This window comes from Panicum virgatum, chromosome 6N (assembly GCF_016808335.1).
Source record: "Panicum virgatum strain AP13 chromosome 6N, P.virgatum_v5, whole genome shotgun sequence".
NCBI lineage: Eukaryota > Viridiplantae > Streptophyta > Magnoliopsida > Poales > Poaceae > Panicum > Panicum virgatum.
In genome coordinates this window covers 36,093,714-36,114,588 of record NC_053150.1, presented here as the reverse complement: position 1 = coordinate 36,114,588, position 20,875 = coordinate 36,093,714, and the positions used below count along the sequence as shown (strand labels likewise).

The 20,875-nt window shown below is 44.2% G+C and overlaps 1 protein-coding gene across 1 annotated transcript; it reads right to left on the bottom strand.

Annotated features, from left to right (window-relative positions):
- Positions 1 to 8,734: 8,734 nt before the first annotated feature.
- LOC120680045 lies at positions 8,735 to 12,910 on the bottom strand. Its single transcript, XM_039961692.1, has 7 exons — positions 12,620 to 12,910; positions 12,380 to 12,513; positions 11,736 to 11,940; positions 10,900 to 11,031; positions 9,812 to 10,357; positions 9,259 to 9,435; positions 8,735 to 9,165 (listed from the first exon to the last, which is right to left on the bottom strand). The coding sequence occupies exons 1-7, from the start codon at positions 12,755 to 12,757 to the stop codon at positions 8,992 to 8,994; spliced, it is 1,506 nt and encodes a 501-aa protein (XP_039817626.1). The 5' UTR covers positions 12,758 to 12,910; the 3' UTR covers positions 8,735 to 8,991.
- Between the last annotated feature and the right edge of the window lie 7,965 nt (positions 12,911 to 20,875).

Genomic DNA, 20,875 nt, shown 5'->3' with positions numbered 1-20,875 from the left:
GGAATAGCCAAGGAACCAGTAGCACTCGCAAGAGAGGGCCAAGGGGTATAAATACCCACCATTCAAAAACTAACCGTTAGAGCTGTCAGTACAGACCAGTCAGACCGGTCTGGTCTTGAACTAGCCGTTACTCCCCCTGACCGTTCAGACCGGTCCCCCAGACCGGTCAGGGCCAGAGAACCCTGAACCACTGCTATAAGACTCCACTTGATTTACCAAGTCAAGACTTGATCATTCAAGTATTTCTAAGTTAGTTCTCAGAGGTTTTCTCTCAGGATCCTCACATGGGTGATCTATGAGCACTTTTGACCGAGTCAAACAATCAATGTTGCATCCTTCTTGATAGTATGGCATACCTATACTCAAGATTAAATATAAACAACAATTCAATCACTTGAGCCTTGAATCACTTTAGTCTCGTCATACTTTTACTTTGTCGATCTTGAGATTTCAACATTGCATTCTCTTTTCTTGAGCAAATCCATACTTGAGCTAATGACTTAGGAATTCCATCTCTTAGGAGAATATGTCCTTGAATCCAAGTCACTCCATAATATACTTGATGCATTGCATTACTTCTCTCTACAAGGCTTAGATATGATACTTCGAAAACTCCACGGATACTAGCAACTTCACCCTAGCAATTCACATATGATAAGCCATCGCTTCACCAAAGCTTGCTTATTCCCTCGCACTAGTCATCTCGGTTGATTTCTTCATCACTTACCCTTGCCATATTGAGTTAAGCTTTGCACATCAACAATGAATTCCATTTGAACTTTCTATTTGATTGCTTGAGCTTGATCTCATATATAATACTTCATATCTCAAGCTTCCTCCAAACATCAATAACTTGAATAAGAAATAATCTCATACATGTGTCTTGCTCTGCAATCATTCTTTCAATCAAACATTTCTCAATTTATGCCAAGCCATATAAAGAAACCACTTAATGTCATTGCATAAACACTTATTTCTTGTTTCTCTTCACAACATGTTTGACTTTCACTAATATTTGCCTTTTGTTTGATTCTATATCACATGAGCTAATGACAATAATTGATTTGCAAATAAATCCCTGCTCATGACAACTTCAATAATATCGTTAGTCCTTTAATTATGTTGTCAATCAACTCACCAAAACCCATTAGGGCCTAGATGCACTTACAACTCCCTAACCTACTCTACTTCTTCTCTCCAATGTTTTATCTTTTAAGGGGCGAGGGAGGTTCCCTTTTATAGCTTGAGGTCAGTTCCCCCCAAATTTGATCAGGAAACATTATCTTTCGGGCTTGAGGAAGAGTAGGTGCTACTCCTTGTCAAAGTGCACCTAGACGGGGAGCTCGTCTAGGGTCGGACGACACTAGATAGCATTTCCCAAGGCCCCCTTCCTCTAGCTGGTTGATAGGTGGGCTATAGTCTTTCCCTTGGGTGCTTGTGTCTTGGCGCACCCTGGTTTGTGGGCCCTTCTTGTAAGTGAGACGCAAGACATGATCTTCTGTGTTTTTCTTCTATGTTCTCTTTATGTTTTCCTTCGTATTTCATATGTGGGTGCCTGCAAATCATAATTCACCAAAACTTGTGGAACCAATTAGATTTAAGCCCCATAACTAAGTTTAGTGATTATTTTTCATGAAAATGTGAAAAAGTTGATGGTAGATTCTGGGACTTAGGGACCATCAATAACACCCTCATAATTAGCCCTTTGTTCGTCCTTGAGTAAAGGTTGAAGGACTAAGGTGGATGCAACTCCCTTGATGTAACCTTCTGTAAGAGATCGCCTCACAGACCAACACAAGTCTTTTCTGCTCTTCAACTAAGGTGGATGCAACTCCCTTGATGTAAGCTTCTATAAGAGACCGCCCTCACAAATCAACACAAGCAACACAAGTCTTTTATGCTCTTCAACTAAGGTGGATGCAACTCCCTTGATGTAAGCTTCTATAAGAGACCGCCCTCACAAATCAACACAAGCCTTTTCTACATACTTTGTCCTCGTGTGCATCCGGAAAGAATTTCCCGGTCGGCCACCCATCCCAAAATTGCTCCAGGACAAGCACGATGAACCTCAGAGTTCTTCAGAGATTGGCTTTTGGAAAAGAAGTTGCAACTTATTGGTATGAGTATCCTATTAATCTATTAAGCCCTGGGCCGGGATGTCACATCCTCACCCCCTTAAGAGACCGACGTCCTTCATCAGTCAACACCAAGCCAAGAACATCCCCTCTTAACCACGTCCGTGTGTCAGTTCCAAGTTCCAATGCATGTGACATGTTGTGTGACCACTCTGGGTTCACACCATCCATGCGCACCATGCCTGCTGTTGACGATCAAAATTGGCACAGGTCAAACAGACTAGTCTGACCGGTGCCTGCGAGCGGTCTGACTGGTCTGGAACGTGTAGCTGGTCTGGCAACACCGACTGGTCTACTTGGAATCCGAGTAGAATTAGGAATCTTGTAGATTTAGATCTGTAAAAGGATTCCTTACGGGATAAGTCCACCCTACCATATAAATATAAAGGGTCACGGACGATTGAGAGTATCCAATCGATCAATCAATACAACTTTTATCTTTTTATTTTATCTTGCCCTAGCTTTTCCAATCTACTACTTGATGTTCCTCCTTTGTCTCTACATCGATTGAGGGCGTTCTAGGTGGCCTACCGACCCTAGAACAACCCTGCGTGCTCCTGCCCCGATGGGTCTTCCCGGGCTAACGTTCGTAGGTTCTTCGTCGTTCTCACCGACGGTGACCGGCGGTGACCGGTCTGACCGCTCGCCATAACGGGTCTGACCAGTCTACGCAGGAGGCGATGCAGCGAGCTCCTCCTCGCGCCGCACATTCGAGTGTGTTTGTGTGTTGATCCCGAAAGACGTCAACATAATTTTTGGCGACTCCGCTGGGGAAAGAATCAATCGGCTGCCATGGCCGGTAAAATTCCTAAACCTAGTGATGTTGATGCCGCCAACATCAAAAGACCGAATGTTCAGCAACTTTCGGCCGAACATCAGAAGGCTCTTGATGACATCCAAAAGAAGATCAGAGAGGAGAAGGAGAAGGAGATCCAGAAGCTGGAGGAAGAAGCCATGAAACAGTACATCTCGTACTTCTCCATCGACCGTCAAGGGAAGGTCACACCGGATGCCACCTTCGATGCTTCACAGTTCGAGGTACAATTCGATGAGAACGAGCAACCTGTTCTTACTTCAGAAATAGCTAATGCTATAGATGATGCTGTTTCTTCTCATATTAATAATAAGTTGGAATTTATTGATTAAAATATTCATAATATATTTGATGATCGATTTAGCCGGATAGAATCCCATCTTGGTATGAAGCCTATCGGTAGTGATAATAATGCATCTACATCTAATACCGATAAGGCAATGAATGATTCGGCTAATTACAAAAGTCCAACTAGTAATGCTTTAGTAATTAATTTAGCTAGCCAGCATAACCGAATTAATTATAATTCAGCACCTCATGCAAATGTGCCACATGGGGCAGCAAGTTCGTTGCAGCATTCTACGCCGCCGAACTTTGCTCAACATCATGGTATACCTAATCGGCCTATGGCCGATGATTTTGGATCCGGCAGTATTAAAGATGAAGTGATTAAAATCTTTAGACAAACTTTTGGTATAGATCCAAAAGGAAGATGCCGATCATATAAGAGACCATACCCTGAAGAATATGAGCATGTTGCATATCCATGATTATTTCTTTAATGGTGAAACTGAATTACAATTGTCACATCTTACATCGGTTAAGCAAAAGATACATGAAGGTGTTGCTGAATATATTAGAAGATTTAGAGATATTAGAAACCGATGCTATAGTTTGACAATTTCTTATAGAGATTTGGATGATCTAGCTTTTGCTGGTTTACTTGATTTTCATAAAGAAAAGCTAGATGGATAAGGATTTTTAGATGTTAGTCAAGTTCTGCAAAAGGCTCTGGCTAATGAAAGACGAGCTAAAGAAGCTTTGCAAAAGTCCAATGGAAAGCCTAATCATCCTATTTATGTTCTTGGTTGTGAATCAAATTATTCGGACGATGAAGGCAAGGATGTTTATGCTGCTGAATTTGCTTGGCCTTCTAATGATAAACCTTGTACTTGCGGTTCTCTCAAGCCGATTCAGAAAAATCGGCAAAATAATATTAAGTTTACTTTTGATGTATCCAAATGTGATTGCATATTCGATGAATTAAATAGATTCGGATGCATCAAATTATCTCATACTATTCCGCCGCTCGAGGAATTAAAGCAGCGTGCTTATTGTAAGTAGCACAATTCATTCTCTCATACCACCAATGATTGTAATGTGTTTAGAAGGCAAACTTAATCGGCCATTAATGAAGGACGATTGGTTGTTCCATAAATGTAAATCGATAACAATCCTTTCCCTGTGCATACTGTTGAATTACAGAATCCTAAGGTTCTAATTCGGCCAAGTCAAGCCGAATCAATAGAATATGGTCATTGGTGAACCAAGATCTGAACAGAAGAAAAAGTCTCTCGAAGCTTCATCAAAAAATTTAACACTCGGGGGGGGGGGGGCAAGATCAGAAGAAGGGCGCCAGGTCTGTATAGACCAGTCTGACCGGTCCCTCTGGAGGTTTAGTGCTCAAGGGGCACGAGCAGCGAAAAAAGGAGGGGTCTGCACAGACCGGTCTGACCGGTCATTCTGAGAGCTCTGGAAAAAATTCCAGAAATGCCAAAAAAGAAAGGCCGAGTTTCAAGCAACTCTTGGCCAAGTATGAGGAGAAAGGAGCTACTCAGAAACAGAAGAAGCGACCAGATCAAGCTAAAGATACAAATCCATCATCGGAGCATCGTGAGCAATCGGCTTCTTATGTGCAACAAGGTAACAATGCTTTTGCGCCATATTCATTTGGTGGGCTGGTTGCTCCATGGTTCTGGACGTATCCTTACTACTACACACCTTTGAATTATAGTAGAATGTATATGCGTCCATACTTTATTCAATATTCTTCTACATATCTAAGTTATGGTATCTCTCAAAGACCGATTGTTGCTAGCGATAATCTGGTCAAAATCAAACCTAATAACAGCCAAGATGGTGAGAAGGATGTGAAGCAAGATAACCAGTATTTACAGCCGAGGTGGTGTCCCTCAGGCTTGTCCCACACTCAAAAGAGGAGGTTGCAACGAATGCGCAAGAAGGAGTCCATGGAACAGCAAGCGGAGGTTGTACCAGCAAGGTCGGCGACAATAAAGCAGGTATGGAGGCCTAAGCAAGTTGTTTCGTCATCAGTTTGAAGAAGTAAGATACGGCCGATAGAATTTATCGCCCTTAGAACAAAATATGGCCATGCATGATTATCATCATCCTTAGATAATTTTGGTCCAGGAGCTTGTTTTTTTGGCATGCTAGCATTACCAAAAAAATAGGGGGGCATATGTTGACGACCAAAATTGGCACAGGTCAAACAGACCGGTCTGACCGGTGCCTGCGAGCGGTCTGACCGGTCTGGACCGTGTAGCCGGTCTGGCAACACCGACCGGTCTGACCGGTGGGTCTGACCGGTCTACCTAGAACCCGAGTAGAATTATGACTCTTGTAGATTTAGATCTGTAAAAGGATTTCTTGCGGAATAAGTCCACCCCACCCTATAAATATAAAGGGTCACAGCCGATTGAGTGTATCCAATCGATCAATCAATACAACTTTTATCTTTTTATTTTATCTTGCCCTAGCTTTTTCAATCTACTACTTGTTGTTCCTCCTTCGTCTCTACGTCGATTGAGGGCGTTCTAGGTGGCCTGCCGACCCTAGAACAACCCTGCGTGTGCCTGCCCCGACGGGTCTTCCCGGGCTAACGTTGGTAGGTTCTTCGTCGTTCTCACCGGCGGTGCCCTGTCTGACCGCTCGCCATAACCGGTCTGACCGGTCTATGCAGGAGGCGCTGCAGCGAGCTCCTCCTCGCACTACACGTTCGAGTGCATTTGTGTGTTGATCCCGAAAGGCGTCAACACCTGCGCAACTGCGACACACACGTTCGTGAAACCGCGAGAATTGGCTCTGATACTGTTCTATAACATCCTGTGCCTCCTCGAGGCTAGGCCCGCTTACACCTTACAGCTTTTCTAGAACATAGACTGCCCTCATAGACCAACACAAATCTTTTCTGCACACTTTGTCCTCACACATGCGCACCCGTGAAGAATTTCCAGATCGGTCACCGATCCCGAAATTGTTCCAGGCCAAGCACGCTTATCCTCAGAGTTCTTTGGAGATCAACTTCCAGAGAAGAAGTTGCAACTTGTTGGTATGAATATCCTATTAATCCTATTAAGCCCTGGCTCGGGATGTCACACCGGCATACAAGTTAATCCAAGGTTTTTCTTGGACTTGTGAACTTTTGAGTGTGTACCACACTCATCTTGATAATTGAAGTCCGGAATGGTTTAAACTTCAAGTTCCTTATCCTTCCTTGCTTAAAAACCTGATATCTGTTTTTGTCTTTTGGATTCCTCACTAAGGCTCAGTGATGCCTTTCTTTTGCCTACCTGTAATCAGATCCATGTGGAGCTCAGGGTAGGGATAAAGTTCAAAGCATACCTGCTTCTCATATTTTGCTAAGTCAAAGATCCCAAGGAGAAGCAAGTCATAAATCTTGATCAAGATATGTATGTGTGTGAATATTTTTGGTGGAAGGTACTGAACTCCTTTTCATGAACCATCTCTCTCCTTTATTTCTTTTTCTAGTACATGGGTTGTCTCTCTCTTTTGTTTTCTTTGGGCCTTCATGGGTCCAATTTCTTTTCTCTTTTTTTTCTTTTTTTTCATGCATTCTTGGGCATTTTTTTAATAGCCCATGTCCTTTTGCTTGTAATGCTTACTTTGGAGAGAGTGGTCATGAACTATATGGAGTTTTATTTTGTGGATGGATAATGAGCTACCTTCCAATGTGAAGCTTAGTGGATAACGGAGATGTGTATGTGACCTTGATCATGGGAGTATGAAATGTATCTCACAAAGGGTCACAACAATTTGACAAAGCTCAATGAGATAACAAGTTGCATATGTGGAGTTTTTTTTTTAATTTTGAGTAATATATGACATTGCATAGGAATTTCATAAACAAATGAGGAGCCATGCTATTTGAGTTTAAAACTTTATAGAAGAAATCTCAAGTACTTTGCAAGGAGGAGCTAGGTTATATTCGTTCTACCATATCTCAAAAGTCAATTATTACATATCTCAAAAGCCAATTATTAGATAGCATGGGTTTTCTATCATATTTTAGTTCACAAGAACAAGGTGAAAATCAAGGAATAAAGGGTATGCAAGTTTATCATGAAGTGCGTCGAGTCCCAAAGCCAATTTAAATTTTCAGTTTTTCAAATTTTTATGTAAGAAAGGAAGTGTGCGAGTGCAAACCAGCGTGTGGGTTGAAGCAGACACTGCAAGTACTTCACCTAGGTTTGGCCAACCCTAGGGGTCAGATGAACCTTGGTTTAGCCTTTCATGCCTCGCCTTGGTCGTGGTGCTTTGTGCTGGTCTAGGCCTGTGTTCTCGGGGGTGCTCCCCCCACACTTATTCTCTTGTACTTGTACTTGTTTTATTTGACACAAAAAATAGAGGCAAATCTCTGCCAGTTTGAAAAACCGAGTGCAATATTTTATTCAATTAGGTTGTTTTTTAAAGAAGAAGATGGAAATCGATTAAATTAATTATGTCTACTTCCCTTGGATTAAAAGGCTCAATAAAAACTTTTAAGCGTTGGCCATTTACCTAGAAAATCTTACCATCATCATCCTGGAGTGTGATTGCTCCATGTGAAGATGCATGGATGACGGTGTATGGCCCCTTCCATTTGCTTCGAAGTTTTCCTTGCCCAAAGAGCTTGACCCTGGAATTAAAAAGTAAAACCTTATCTCCTGTCTTGAATTCCTTGAGTCTGATTCTCTTGTTGTGACATCTCTTGGTTCTATCCCTGTAGATCTTGGCACTGTGGTAGGCTTTTTCCCTCCATTCTTCCAGCTGGGATAGTTGGATCTTCCTGTTCTTCCTGACAGCTTACTATCCATGTTCCATGTTCGGATAGTCCAGTAAGCCTTGTGTTCTAGCTCGATTGGTAGATGTCATGTTTTTCCATAAACCAGCTGGTACATTGACATACGTATGATGGAGGGTTTTGTAAGCTAATTTTTCCATTCCTTCCCCATTTGGTTCGCCACCTTCTGCAAAATGTTCTTGATCTACTTGCTGGAGGTCTACTTGGTAATTGGTATGTAGGTGATATGGAGTTGCGATGTCGCGCTTTGCCCCAAGTTCTTGCAGGAAGTTCCGGAAGGTCTGATCAATGAAATGGGACCCTCCGTCACTTATGATCATTTTTGGAGTCCCGAAGCATGAGAAGATGATCACATGAAACATCTTGCAGGCATGCTTGGCATCGGTAACCAAATTAAACACTTGCCAGGATTGTGCATTGCAGTCATGTCAAATGGTTCGTGTTGATCTTGTAGCTCAACTGCAGTTATTGTCTACATTATCCTTGACATGACTATGGCATCTGGCAGAATATGATCGTTGCTGGCACCTGGCAGGGCGCCTAATTGTCACGCACAGGCAGATCCTCCTGGAGCTCAGCATGCACGTTTTTGGTAGAGTTTTTGTGCATCTCACTGGCTGGTGATGATCATGGGAAAATAATCACTCTGGGGTACTTGAGTTATCAGGCTTTGTTCCTAATACATTAGCATGAAAAATGGTTGCCTTGCCTGAGTGAGATGAGAAATTAGACAATTTCTGTCTAGAGTAGGGTCAGATTTGACAGTACATCCTAAATCTCTATCATCATATCCACTAATAGGTACACAGCAATTTATTCACTCTTTCGAGAGAACTGTCACGAAATATGGATACAGGTCCCTCTACAATCTCAAACAGACTATTCTATGGAATAACAAAAGAGCAGCGTTCAGACTATGGCACGAGTATTCCAATTTCAGATTAGTGATAGCGGTGATACATCATAGGCATACCCCTGCAATGCACACATGTCCACGGGTTCTCAGGAGGATCAAGGCAGTACGAGTGCACCCACTGTGACCTGCAGACCTGGCAGCTTACAAGAGACTCCTCAGGTTCACGGCTGTGGCACTGGAAGCATGCTCCTGGCTCAGCCTACACAATGGAGGGGTAAGCATAGAGAACCCAAAAATGAAATAAGCATAGTAAGCCCAGACTGATTTAAGCAGCAAGCAGATAGGATCTCACCCAGAATCGAGAGAAGTCATAGCCTTCATCATGGAACACAGAAACGTCGGTAGAAGCTTCGCAAGGAATGGTCTGTGAGTATATCTTCTGATCAGAGGTGCCAGCCTCGTCCACCTTAGTGATCCCTGTGAAACTGGCTTTACAAAGGGGACATGTTTTGACTTCCCCCCTGGAAGCCTGAAACGCAAATGTGCAGCTATATGATAATAACTTTTTGGAACATAACTGGAGGAGAACCTAAAAAACTATAGCGAAGTCAGATTACCGCTAATTCCTTGGGCCCAGCTTGCCATTAGTTTGGTGTAACATATTAGTTGTGTTTCCTATATTTTTATAGTAGGCATCATTTCTTTCAGTTATGACATAATACTATCTTGAATCTGAATTAGTACATTGTCTACAGTAGTATAGTCTTAGTCTGAACCAAACCACAAGCATAAAGTTCAAGGTGGGTTATAGTAGGGAAAATATATTATATATCTCCAGAATATTGAGTACAAGGACAACCCAATATACGAAAACACTAAGAAAAAAGAATCGAACAAAAGCATACCATTGCCCATTCTTCGATGCATGAATAACAGAATCGGTGTCCACATCGTAAGATGCCCCTTGTAGAAGAAAACTCTGTCCAACATATTACGCATGATAATTCTACTTGCCTTTCTAAATTAGATGATTTTTCTGTGAGTTTCTTGTCGTCTCCCAATTCATCATCAGCTAGAGTGCCAAGGCTATATTTGTCATTTTGCTCCTGAGTACAGAAAGCTGGTTCCTGTCCAGACAATTCGCATGGAAGCAAGCTTGTTGAACTCTCCCTTAAGCCAGTGTTTTTTAGCTCTTTTCTTCTGTCTGGTTCATGCCTACTAGTTTCGCCATATTCGTACAATGAATCCAGGGTACTCTGTCGAAGGGATGATGATGATACTTTTGTCTTGGTAAATGTTCTTCGCGCTCCTATAGACAGAGTATCCAAAGTCTGAGGTTCATCAAAGCTGTCAGACAAACTATCACTTTCTGTGAGATTGTTCCTTTCTCCCTTCTGTTTCGATGTGCTCCTGGACGCTTTGTGATTTGACTCATGAAGGTATTGTCTTGCCTGCATTGTCATTTGATACAAGCATAAGCTTACAAATAAAAATGTGAAACGACTGAAAGTTAAAAAGAAACAAGCTGTGTACATCTGGTCATCAAAACACGTATACCCAAAAAGGTGCAAGCTAGATGAGATGTAGTAGTTGCAACAAGCTTTTGTCAGCTTGAGCATGGACACATGCAACAAACAATCAGTGTCATCAGTATTAAAGCAAACAATATCTCCATATAGGTGCCTCGAGTTTAATAGTTATGGCCTTAAGCAGTTTTACAGGTTTATTTAGGAAAAGTTATTTGCCTACTGGATCCTTTCTTTTGTGATTAAGCTACTGAATCCTTTGTTCATGAAATATGAATACAAGCTTAAACAAAACAGAGCACCAAAATCTGATCCTTACGAAGGGTACTTGATCACCAGAGTGCTGAGAGGTTCATAAAGAAATTAAAAGCTTCCAAGAAAGTTAGCAGAGAAAAAGGATATCTAAACTTTCCAGGCTATAGTTAAAAGAAAAGGAAGGTGTTGATAAATATTATTTTGCATCTTACCATGACAGTTGACACATTGTCCTGCAGCTGTAGAACATCTTTATCCATTGATTTTTTAACACGCTTCAAACGTTTTCTTCTTTGCTTAACATCTGATAAATCATTCTTCTCAGAATCCCCATCACCAAAATTCTGAAGCCCACGGGACAACCAAGATCCATCAGAAAATAGATACAAATACGCTGCTGTACTTTTTTAGTCAAGTATGTTAATGTTCACACTGCATGTTTGATGATCAACTGTTTACATGACATTATGAAAGTTAAAAAAAAAAAGTATAAAACAATGACACTATTATGAAATGAATGAGTAAATGAAAATCTAGAGCACTTCCAAGAAATTATGCCAAGGTATGTAGCTCAAACACATATAATGCAAAGTTTAAAGACTCAATTAGTAACTTAGATATAAGCAAGGACAATTTAGAGTTCCTGCATGAAAAAAATTGTATGTACATGGCAGGTAGATTCTAATTCGCCACATGCTGTCTGATATACCTGCAGAACCATTTCCACGCAACTAGTCATTTCATTTTCAATTTCCTTCTTTATACATAAGACATTGAAACCATCAGACAGCATTCCTGTCTACTTTAGAGTCTAGCTGAACCATGATTGAACAATTATACATATGCTAGTATGCTACAATGGAACAATTATACATATGCTAATATGTGTTTAATTGAAATTATGGATGATTGATTGATCAATATTACTTTTTAGTTGAACTAGTAGATTGAAGATCTAAACGGCATGACGAATTGCATAAAGATCAGAGAACACAACATCTAGAGAATACATGAAGGAACAAAATCAAGTGCGGGTTGTGATTCTTACTTCTTTTAGTAGGGTTGATTTAGACCATGTCCGATGTTCCATATCAGAATCTGAATCAGCAAGCTTAATAGTGTGGCTGGCCGTAGGAGTATCACAGAAATCATCAGGTAATTCTTTCAAAACTCTACCCTCCGTGAAGGCATTTTTCTTGCCTCGTGTACAGGGACGAGCAGGCAGCTCTGGGACTGGTCCTGCTTCTTCACCACTGAGTATCGAACAGAAAGAAAGCTTTCTCAGAAAGCAGTCAACATTTTTACAGAATAAGGTAGTATCTGCAACTTCTAGCTTACGGATACTATCACTGCTTCTTCACCAATGTTTAACAGATTGAATGATAGGTTTTAGCTGAGAAAGACCGTCAACATATTGAAACAAATCTAAGAACAAAATGTGACAGATGGATTAGAACAGTCCGCAAGCAATTTCTTTCTTTCGACACAGCATAACTGCTGTTGTTGCGCAGTTGTGGCACATCTATGCAAACACAATTCCTAATTACAGCTTCACACTTCCCCCAAAAATGCCATTCCCAGTTCATACATGACCCCAAGTCAAGCAATTACTAGGCACATGTCTGATCATCATATCACAAGTTCGCAACAACAGTTGACTAAGAACCGGTTCCTAGTCCTACTCCTACCTACCTTTCCATCAAGTAGGGGTCCTCCGGGAGACGCCTCCCCTCCTTGAGACACTCCAGGAACCACCGGTGGCCGACGACGCGCGTCCGGAGCTTCCTCGCGATGTCGTACTTCTTCCCCTCGAGCCTCCAGCACACCTGCCCGCCAGAAGCCCGCGCACCAGATTCAATTTCACACCGCGCGGAACCAAATCAACCGAGGAAAAACCGGCGCGCAGGCAGCAGGCGATGCGTAGCGGCGTACCAGGTGGGTGATGGACCTGCTCATGGCTCCGACGTAACTGGCGCCGGACTCCGAGATGAGCTTGATGAGCCTGTGCCGCTCGTCGCCGCGGTACCCGCTCACCGTCGCGACCACGGACCCCATCCCCTCGACCGCCATGGCTGCCGGCGGGGGCTGGGCGAATCGGCGAGCGGGAATTACCACTAGGGCGAGTCAGGCGCGGCAGGCGGAGGCGGAACACGGATCGCCGGTGCACGGCGGCGATGTGGCCATGTGGGGTGGGGAAGAAGTTTCTGGAGGCGTTCGAAATTTCCTTTGTCTTTTCGCGTTTCCCTCCCTTTTTCGTTGAAATTTTCAGGGTTCCCGCGGCGGTGCAGAGTATTCGCCTAAATTTGATGGGCCGTTTGTTTGGTCTTCAGGTAGGCTAGACCGGCCCATAAAGATAAGAGGCCATGGCAGGGACCGTTGCTTGTGTTGCGTTGCGAAATCAGTTAGAAAAAATAATTGCTGCTTCTCGGATCGAAAATAGAAGATGTCATTCTTGTCTCCTCCCTAGCTTTAAAATACATGTCCCGCGCAAAAAAAAAACTTTAAAATACATGTCGAGGTATTTCGAATTGTTCGTTAACACGGACAAAGTAAGGGAAAATCTCTGAAAAAATTTCCATATTGACCTTGGGTATATAGAAGTTTCGAATCGAATTGCTCCATTTTTGAATCATATACATTCACAAGACACTAGCTTGGCTGATACAGTTATCATAAAATAGAAATAAAATAAGGAGCAAATAAAAGTAAGAACAGGCTGTTGTCATGCGATCGTCCAACGAATAAATACACCAATATAGCGCCTCCTTCTGCTGCTTGAAAACTTCCTGTGCTTCTTTGATGAGGGCACCCCAACTCCTGACAGGCTTTCCTGCTTCTGAGCAGATCTCAGCGGCGATCTTATCCAGCCAAAGAGCCAAGCCTTTATCTTCTGCGACCAACTTCTCCCACGCCGTCGCACATTCCGACGGCAGGGCATCCTGCAATTCTATGGTATCACTAAGGATGGAATCGGATCGGATACGTATGAAATCGGATCCGAATAGCACTTTTTACCGCATTTTAACTCGAATACGGATACGAATTCGGATGTTGTCGGATATGATGCAAAACGGATGTCTCGAATTCGGATACGGATTCGGATATTTACTTGATTTGGAACATAATTATATTTGTTTGTTTTATTCATTATAAACCTATTTCGAAATTATCGCTAAGTCATTATACAATAAGAATTAAAGTATGTAACCGTTGTAGTTAAGAAAAAGAAATCTCATCAAAATATATTTATCCATAAATATATAATAGTTAATAATATAAAGATATAAAATGCAAATGATAAATATTTTAATGGAAATATCAATAGTTATAAAGAATAAATGGAATAAAGTATATTTATAATTTCATCAATAAGTGGATAAATCAAAGTAAATTAAAATCAATATCATTATCCATATCAAAATATAGTTAATTGAATTGAAATTAATTAAACTTAATCTTTATATATCATTAGTAATATTAAATGTAGTAGCACATGTCATTTATTCATGATCACTCTTAAATAGTTCCACTAAATACATTATTATTAATACTAAAACTAATATATCACTAATCATTAGTTATATATATAATTTTTAATAGTTTCCTATGTGCTCATTGTTATTCGAATACGGATGTTGCGGATATTGTCGAATACGGATGTGGAATCAGATAGAGAAAAATGAGAAAAAACAAATTCGGATATATTCATTTTGGTACCACATTACAATCGGATACGGATATCCATATTAGGTGCGGATACGGATACGAATGCAAAAAAAATCGGATAATCATTTCCACATTCCCACCCTTAGATATCACGTTGCTGCTGTAGGTCAGGACGGGGAACACCTTGTGAAAGGCGGCCTTGCTCCAAGTCGATATCTGAAGCTGAAAACCCCTCTCCGCAAGTTAATGTTTGCCGCAGCTCCATTTGTATATTGAGCATTTCTCTGAGTACCTGCAATATTATCAGCTAATAAATACTTTGATTGGTAGCCTCACGACATGTCATTGAACATAAAATTGTGTACACTAGTACAGAATAGGGGTTTGATCCTACACTTTTCTCCCGGTTGTTATTGGACCCGGGACAAATGCAAGCTTTAGTCCCGAGTCTAAAGTCTAGCAGCCAGTAAAGAATAGAAAAAGACCATTTATCCCGATTGAAGACTTTCACCGGAATAAAATAATATCCTTTAGTTCCGGTTGGAGTCACTCACCGGGACTAAAACATTTAGTCCTGGTGGGTGACTCCAACTGGGACCAAAATATAGTTTTTTGTCCCGGTTGGAATCTCCAACCGGGCAGGCGTGGCCTCCACGTACCTCATTTATTTAACTCTGTCCCCTCACTCTTATCTCTTCGACTCTTCTTCTCCCTGGGCATCTCTCTCCCTCGAGCTTTCCTCCTCCCCTCCCTCCTCGATCCAGTCCTTCCTCCCTCTTAGGCGTCGGCGGGGGCGGCGAGCCGCGCCAGGCGCCGGCGGAAAGCGCGCGGCTTCGGGCCGGCAGCCACGGCCAGGCACCGGTGGGGGCGGGCGCAGGCCGGCGAGCTGGCCAGCCGCCGCCGCCGCCGCCGCAGCGCGCGGCCAGGAGGCGCGGCCACATTGGCGAGGACGTGGTGCGGGGGCGGCGAGCCGCGGGAAGCGCGTGCGGCTGCGGGCCGGCAAGCCGCGGCTAGGCGCCGGCGGGGGCGGGTGCGCCCAGTTGTGGGCTGGCGAGCCGGCCAGCCGCTGCCGTCGCGCGCGGCCAGGAGCAGCGACGCTGGCGCGGACGGGGCGCGGGTGCGGCCAAGCAAGCCGCCGCTGCCGCGTGCGGCCATGCGCAGGGGCGGGCACGCCCGCCGCCATGGGCCGGTGAGGGCGGCATATTTTTTTTTGTTTTTTGTTTTGGTTTGTGACTGTGGTGGTCAATTCTTGTATGATGAGTCAAATCAGTCTCTTGTATTGTGAATTAGATTTTTGCTATTTTACTTGTGTGATGTGTGATGACCATGTAAGATAAGAATGTTTCTAGCTTCAATGTGAAATTTTTTCCATGTGTGATTGTATCATTGTGAGAGAGTTGAGCTTGTTTTTGTGATGGAGTGATGGAGTTGGAGCTCGAGGAGGGAGGAGCCGGTGGTGCGGAGCTCCGGCGGGGGATGAGCGGTGGTGGTGCGGAACCGTGGTGGGGAACGAGCGGATGTGGTATTTTTTTATTGCCTTTTGTCCCAGTTGGGAATTTTAACAGGGATACAAAGTGATCTTTAGTCCCGGGTGTATGACCCGGGATAAAAGAACCTCATCTTTTGTCCCGGTTTGGTAGTCCCGGTTGGAAAACCGGGACAAGAAAGGTTTTCCAACCGGGACAATTGAAGGGTTCTGTAGTAGTGGTATCTACATGATTTTAGTTCCAACAGGATTTAATTTGTTCGGTCATGTTACTTAACATCTGAAAAAAAAATATCTACGTGATCGATTCTAGTACCGTGTATTTAGGATTCAAAATCTGGCTCCATTTGTTATAGGAACATAAAGAACTTTCATATTCTCCAAACTTGAAAGAGTTATGCATCTGTGCTCTATATATATTTATTCAACACGTGTACATACCTTTAGTGCCTACTATTTTTCCACGCTACTACAATTATTCCATACGAGGCCCTACACTATGTCTTCGTCCTGAAGGAGCACCTTTCGGTGCGGGGTTAGGATCATGGGTGCAACTTTATCCACACCTTGAATCCTAATACGATCGTGTGCTTAATTTATTTCAAAACACAGCGATACCGGGCGTGAGATATAGAAAGCAGTGTAGTGTACTATAAATTAATGGACTCACCGGGGGGGGGGGGGGGGGGGGGGTCAGATCGAGTAACTATACCTTTGGCACTGCATCGGTCATAGCTTCCTTCGCTTCCTCGGCCAAAAAACGACTAGTGCATAGGTTCTTCAGGATGCGTGCTGCTTGGATTCTGTACTGGTACTCAGCATCCACAAGTATTCCTTTGAGTCTGGCAACAACACCACCCTCTGCAAGAAGTATACTCAAACTCAAGTATTCGGATGATGACACCTCCTCCAACTTCTTACCCACCATTTCTTTGGCATGACCTTTCTTGCCTCCAGCAAACACGTCTATCAGAATAGCAATAGATTTCTTCCTGAATTCGTCGTTTACTCCGCCCTCCGGTACATCAAACAAGCCATCCTAGAATTTAAATTTTATCCCAAAAAACAAGTCACCTTTACATATTTAGTATGTGCGCATGCATGCATGCAAGAATAATCAATTAGTGATAAAATATGGCTAATAAATAGGGGCAAGTAAGATCATTTTATCTCTTTCTCAATCTGCCCTAAAATTTGCAGAATGACTTATTTTTTGGACCGAGAGAGTACCTCATCAAAATAATTATTGTTATCCCAACATATCTGCGCGTGCATCCTCATGGCTTCCTCCTGAAAGGGGTCGTCGCACCTCTCACACATCAAAATGTCTTTTGTGGCTGTGATTGCTCCCAGCTTGGGGCTTGCACTGAGCACCACCGAAACTCGTCGAATGAGGACCAGCGATTCCCATGCTGATGCAGACCAGGCATTGTGGTCCAGGTCAGGACCGAGGAATCTGTGGTAGTCCAGAAGCGTCGTGATCTTGGCAAGCAGGTCAGGGGTGATGCTGATCTTTTCAGCGTTGCTTTTGCTTGCGCTGAGCCTCCTGAGGATTCGCATGCCCTGAAGTACCTCCTCCCACCGGGGCGTGGACAAGGTAGAGGATAGGGACTCAAATAGCACCGTCATGTCTTTGAGCTGCGACTCCGATAGATGGACGTAGCAGCCGATGTGCTCTAGTATCCTCGCAGCACGTGCTCTCGCCTCTTCATCATGCGGCACAACAGTCGGACCCAGCGTCAGAAGAAGCAGGTTTGCGATCAATCGCTCGCCGGATGCTTCCAGTGTGCGGACCAAATTGCCCACATAACGGCATAGCCCCCGCTTCTGCTCCCGCTCGATATCCGAAAATGGCTTGTACGAGCAACGCCCGAGGAGCGTGTCAAGGATCTCTACCCCGACGAGGTAGCTTTCAGACGAAGTGGATGCCATCATGTCCATGGCTGACCTGATCAGCCTCCCCCCTCTGGCGACGGAAGGGTCCTTGATAATTTTCCTTGCTTGTGTGACGAGGTCCACCCAACTCATGACAGGCTGCCCAGCCTCCGAACAGATCTGAGAGGCAATGGAGTCCAATTGACGAGCTATGTCTTGGTCTGTAGCAACCAATTTGTCGCACGCCGCCGCACATTCCGATAGCAGGGCTTGCTGCGGCACCTGGTCCGGTGTTCCACCATCATCTTGTGGATTGAGACCTTCTGCTGAGTCTGTACCTGTCATCGCTGAAAACCTCCCCCCGTAAGTTTCTGTTACTGCCTGCAGTTCCATTTGTATGTCAAACATTTCTCTGAGCACCTGCAATGCTGTCATCCAATTAATACTGTGATAGTGTCACACCATATGCATATAAGATGTTGATAGAGATTCAAGAACAAAGCATTTTCTACCCTCTTTCCTACTTGAAACAATTTGATCGATTGGGCATTGGCTCGAGCATACCTGAGGCACCGCCTGGACCAGAGCTTCCTTCAGTGTCTGGAGATATCTGCTGGGGTAAGAAGAACTGCTATGACTACACAGGTTCTTTAGGATGCGTGCTGCTTGTATCCTGCACCCGTACTCGATCGTTGTCTCTGGCATCATCTGCAAGTATTCCTCTAAGGCTGGCAACGACAAAATTATCCACTCGATCAAAGCCAATAGGGGCGTACGATTCTGAGGATAGAATCGCCAACTTTTCACCTGCCAATTCTCTACTGTAATCATTTCTGCCTAGAGCAAAGACTTTTGTCAGGACATCAATAATTGTAAATTTTCCATATAAATCAGACCAACCAAATAGTAATAGGAATCGAAGCGTATTCATGGCTTCTGTCTGAAGAGATCTATCACACAGATGACAGATGAGAATCCTTCTCGTGGCGTCGGTCACAGCCCCAAAAGTGCTATAATCTGTGGCTATGATTGGTGTGCCGGAGAGTCAGAAATCTCGATCCACAAGCCGTCTTATGAGCACCAGCGATGCCGATGCTGCCGTGACGGACGACATATCATGCATGTTGTGCCTGTGAATGTCCAGAAGCTTTGTGATGTTGGCGACCAAGGACGAGGTTCCTGTGATGGCTCTAACGTTGCCACTGTTCGCAGCGAGACTGTGGAGGATTTGCAGGCCCACAATCTTAGGATTGGGGACCAAGGGACTAATCATAGCGGCCTCGAGCAGAGGCGCGATGCATTGCATCGCTCCTGGGAACTGCTCCAGATGGATGTAACCACCGAGGTGCACCGGTATACTCGCTGCCCGCGCTCGTGCCATTTCATCATACTGGGCCCTCGAGTCCAGCGTCCGCAGCAGCTTCCAGATCAACTCGGTGCCTGATGCTGACTCCAAGAGCGTCTTGGGCACGACGTTGCATAGCCGCGGCCTTAGCTCCACATGGGCATCGACAGACGGCGCAAACGAGACACGCCCGAGGAGCGCATCTAGCAGCCTTGAACCGGAGAGGTAGATAGGTTTCAGTGGATGTGGACGCCATCAGGTCCGCGGCGTGCGTGATCAGGTTCCTTCTTCCTATAGCGAAGGAAGGGTCCTTCCCACATCCGGCAATGGTCTCCCTGAAGTAGTCCCAAACTAATCGCCCATCTGTTAGGAATAAACCCGGCGCTGTGTGTGTGCACGACGCTGGTGTGTGCGTGTGTGCGTTGTTCGTTCGTGCATGTGTGTGCATGCAAGTAGGTGTGTTGTGTGTATGCCACGGCCACATGCGGTGCGTGCGTGTGTTGGGTGGTGTACATTGCTTGCTGCGTGCGTTGAGTCAGTCGGTGCGGTGCCTCGTATGCTGCGCGGGTAATCGTTGCTGGCGAGAGTTTGTTAGGCAAGAGCGTCACGATCTGTTGGAGCGGGCTGTGCCGGTTTGGTCAAGCGCGTATGGCGCGCGCGACGCCGCCGGGCCAAGCGGATCGTGGCGGGAGACCGGGGTGAGTGGAGTGTGTGCTCTAGTGCTGCCTGTGTCTATATATTCTTGTATGCTCTCTGTTTGTCAGCGAAAGGCAATAGAGAAAAACGGCAGCGTGTGGGCGTTGCCGGGTGTTTGTGCGCCATTGCTTTGTTCCTCTCTGTTCTTCGTGTGTTTTTTTTAGTGTGTGAGTGCTTAGAGATTTCCAACACCCTCATCACCCTCCTTGTCCAGCTTGTACCATTCCAACACCCGGTTTACCATTGCATGTTCCCTCTTGGAAACCGAGAAGATGGCCCGGTACAACAAGAGCGCGCCCTGGACGAGAGGCAGCACGTACAGGATGTCCAGTGCCGGCGCCAGATTCGCCGTGCTTGGATCACTACTACAAAACAGGCATTTTGTTTCAGGCCATTTGTCCCGGCAACCTTTGGGCTCGGGACAATAGGTGACTTTTGTCTCGGGTCCAACGGCTAGCCGGGCCAGCGGAGGGGACAGGGGCCTTTTGTCCCGGTTGGAGCCACCAACCGGGATAAAAGGCCCCCCTTTTGTCCCGGTTGGTGTCTCCAACCGGGACAAAACTCCTTAGCCCCCTTATCCCCTTCCCTCTCCCCCCCGAGCCATTTAGCTCACTTGTTCTTGCTGTTCTTGGCTTGGGAGAGGGGAGTTCTTGCTCATTTCTTCACCACATTTGTGAAAAGATCTTTGATTCTCCCGTCCATCCATCGGCGCTAAAGGTTTGGGGCTTGTTTTTCTCTTCTTCCTTGGCTTGTATAGCTCATTTCATACTTTAGAAATAGAGAAAATGTGTAACTAGCTCATTTCTTGGACATTTAGATTGCATATGTAGATGTGATTTTCTTTTAGATTTAGATGAGTATGTGGATAGTAGAAATTTTTAGAATGAGTGTAGACACTTCATGCGATGTACTTGTATATATGACCATATTGTAGATAGTTGATTTTTGTATTCATGAATGAATTAATGAAATGGATTATTTTGACACTCTAGTGTTGCATTGATTTTCTTTTTGATTTTTGTATTAGAATTTTTTGTATTATGAATGGATTATTTTGACACTCTAGTGTTGCATTCGTTCATGCTCACACTCTAGTGATGGATTATTTGTATATTTTTTT

What these genes read in the sequence shown, in the direction of transcription:
- LOC120680045 (XM_039961692.1), bottom strand. Translation starts at nt 12,757, where the DNA reads ATGGCGGTCGAGGGGATGGGGTCCGTGGTCGCGACGGTGAGCGGGTAC. An exon ending in GACCCCTACTTGATGGAAAG is followed by an intron (nt 11,941 to 12,379) that starts GTAGGTAGGAGT and finishes TTCGATACTCAG; the next exon opens with TGGTGAAGAAGCAGGACCAG. An exon ending in AATCAACCCTACTAAAAGAA is followed by an intron (nt 11,032 to 11,735) that starts GTAAGAATCACA and finishes CGTGGGCTTCAG; the next exon opens with AATTTTGGTGATGGGGATTC.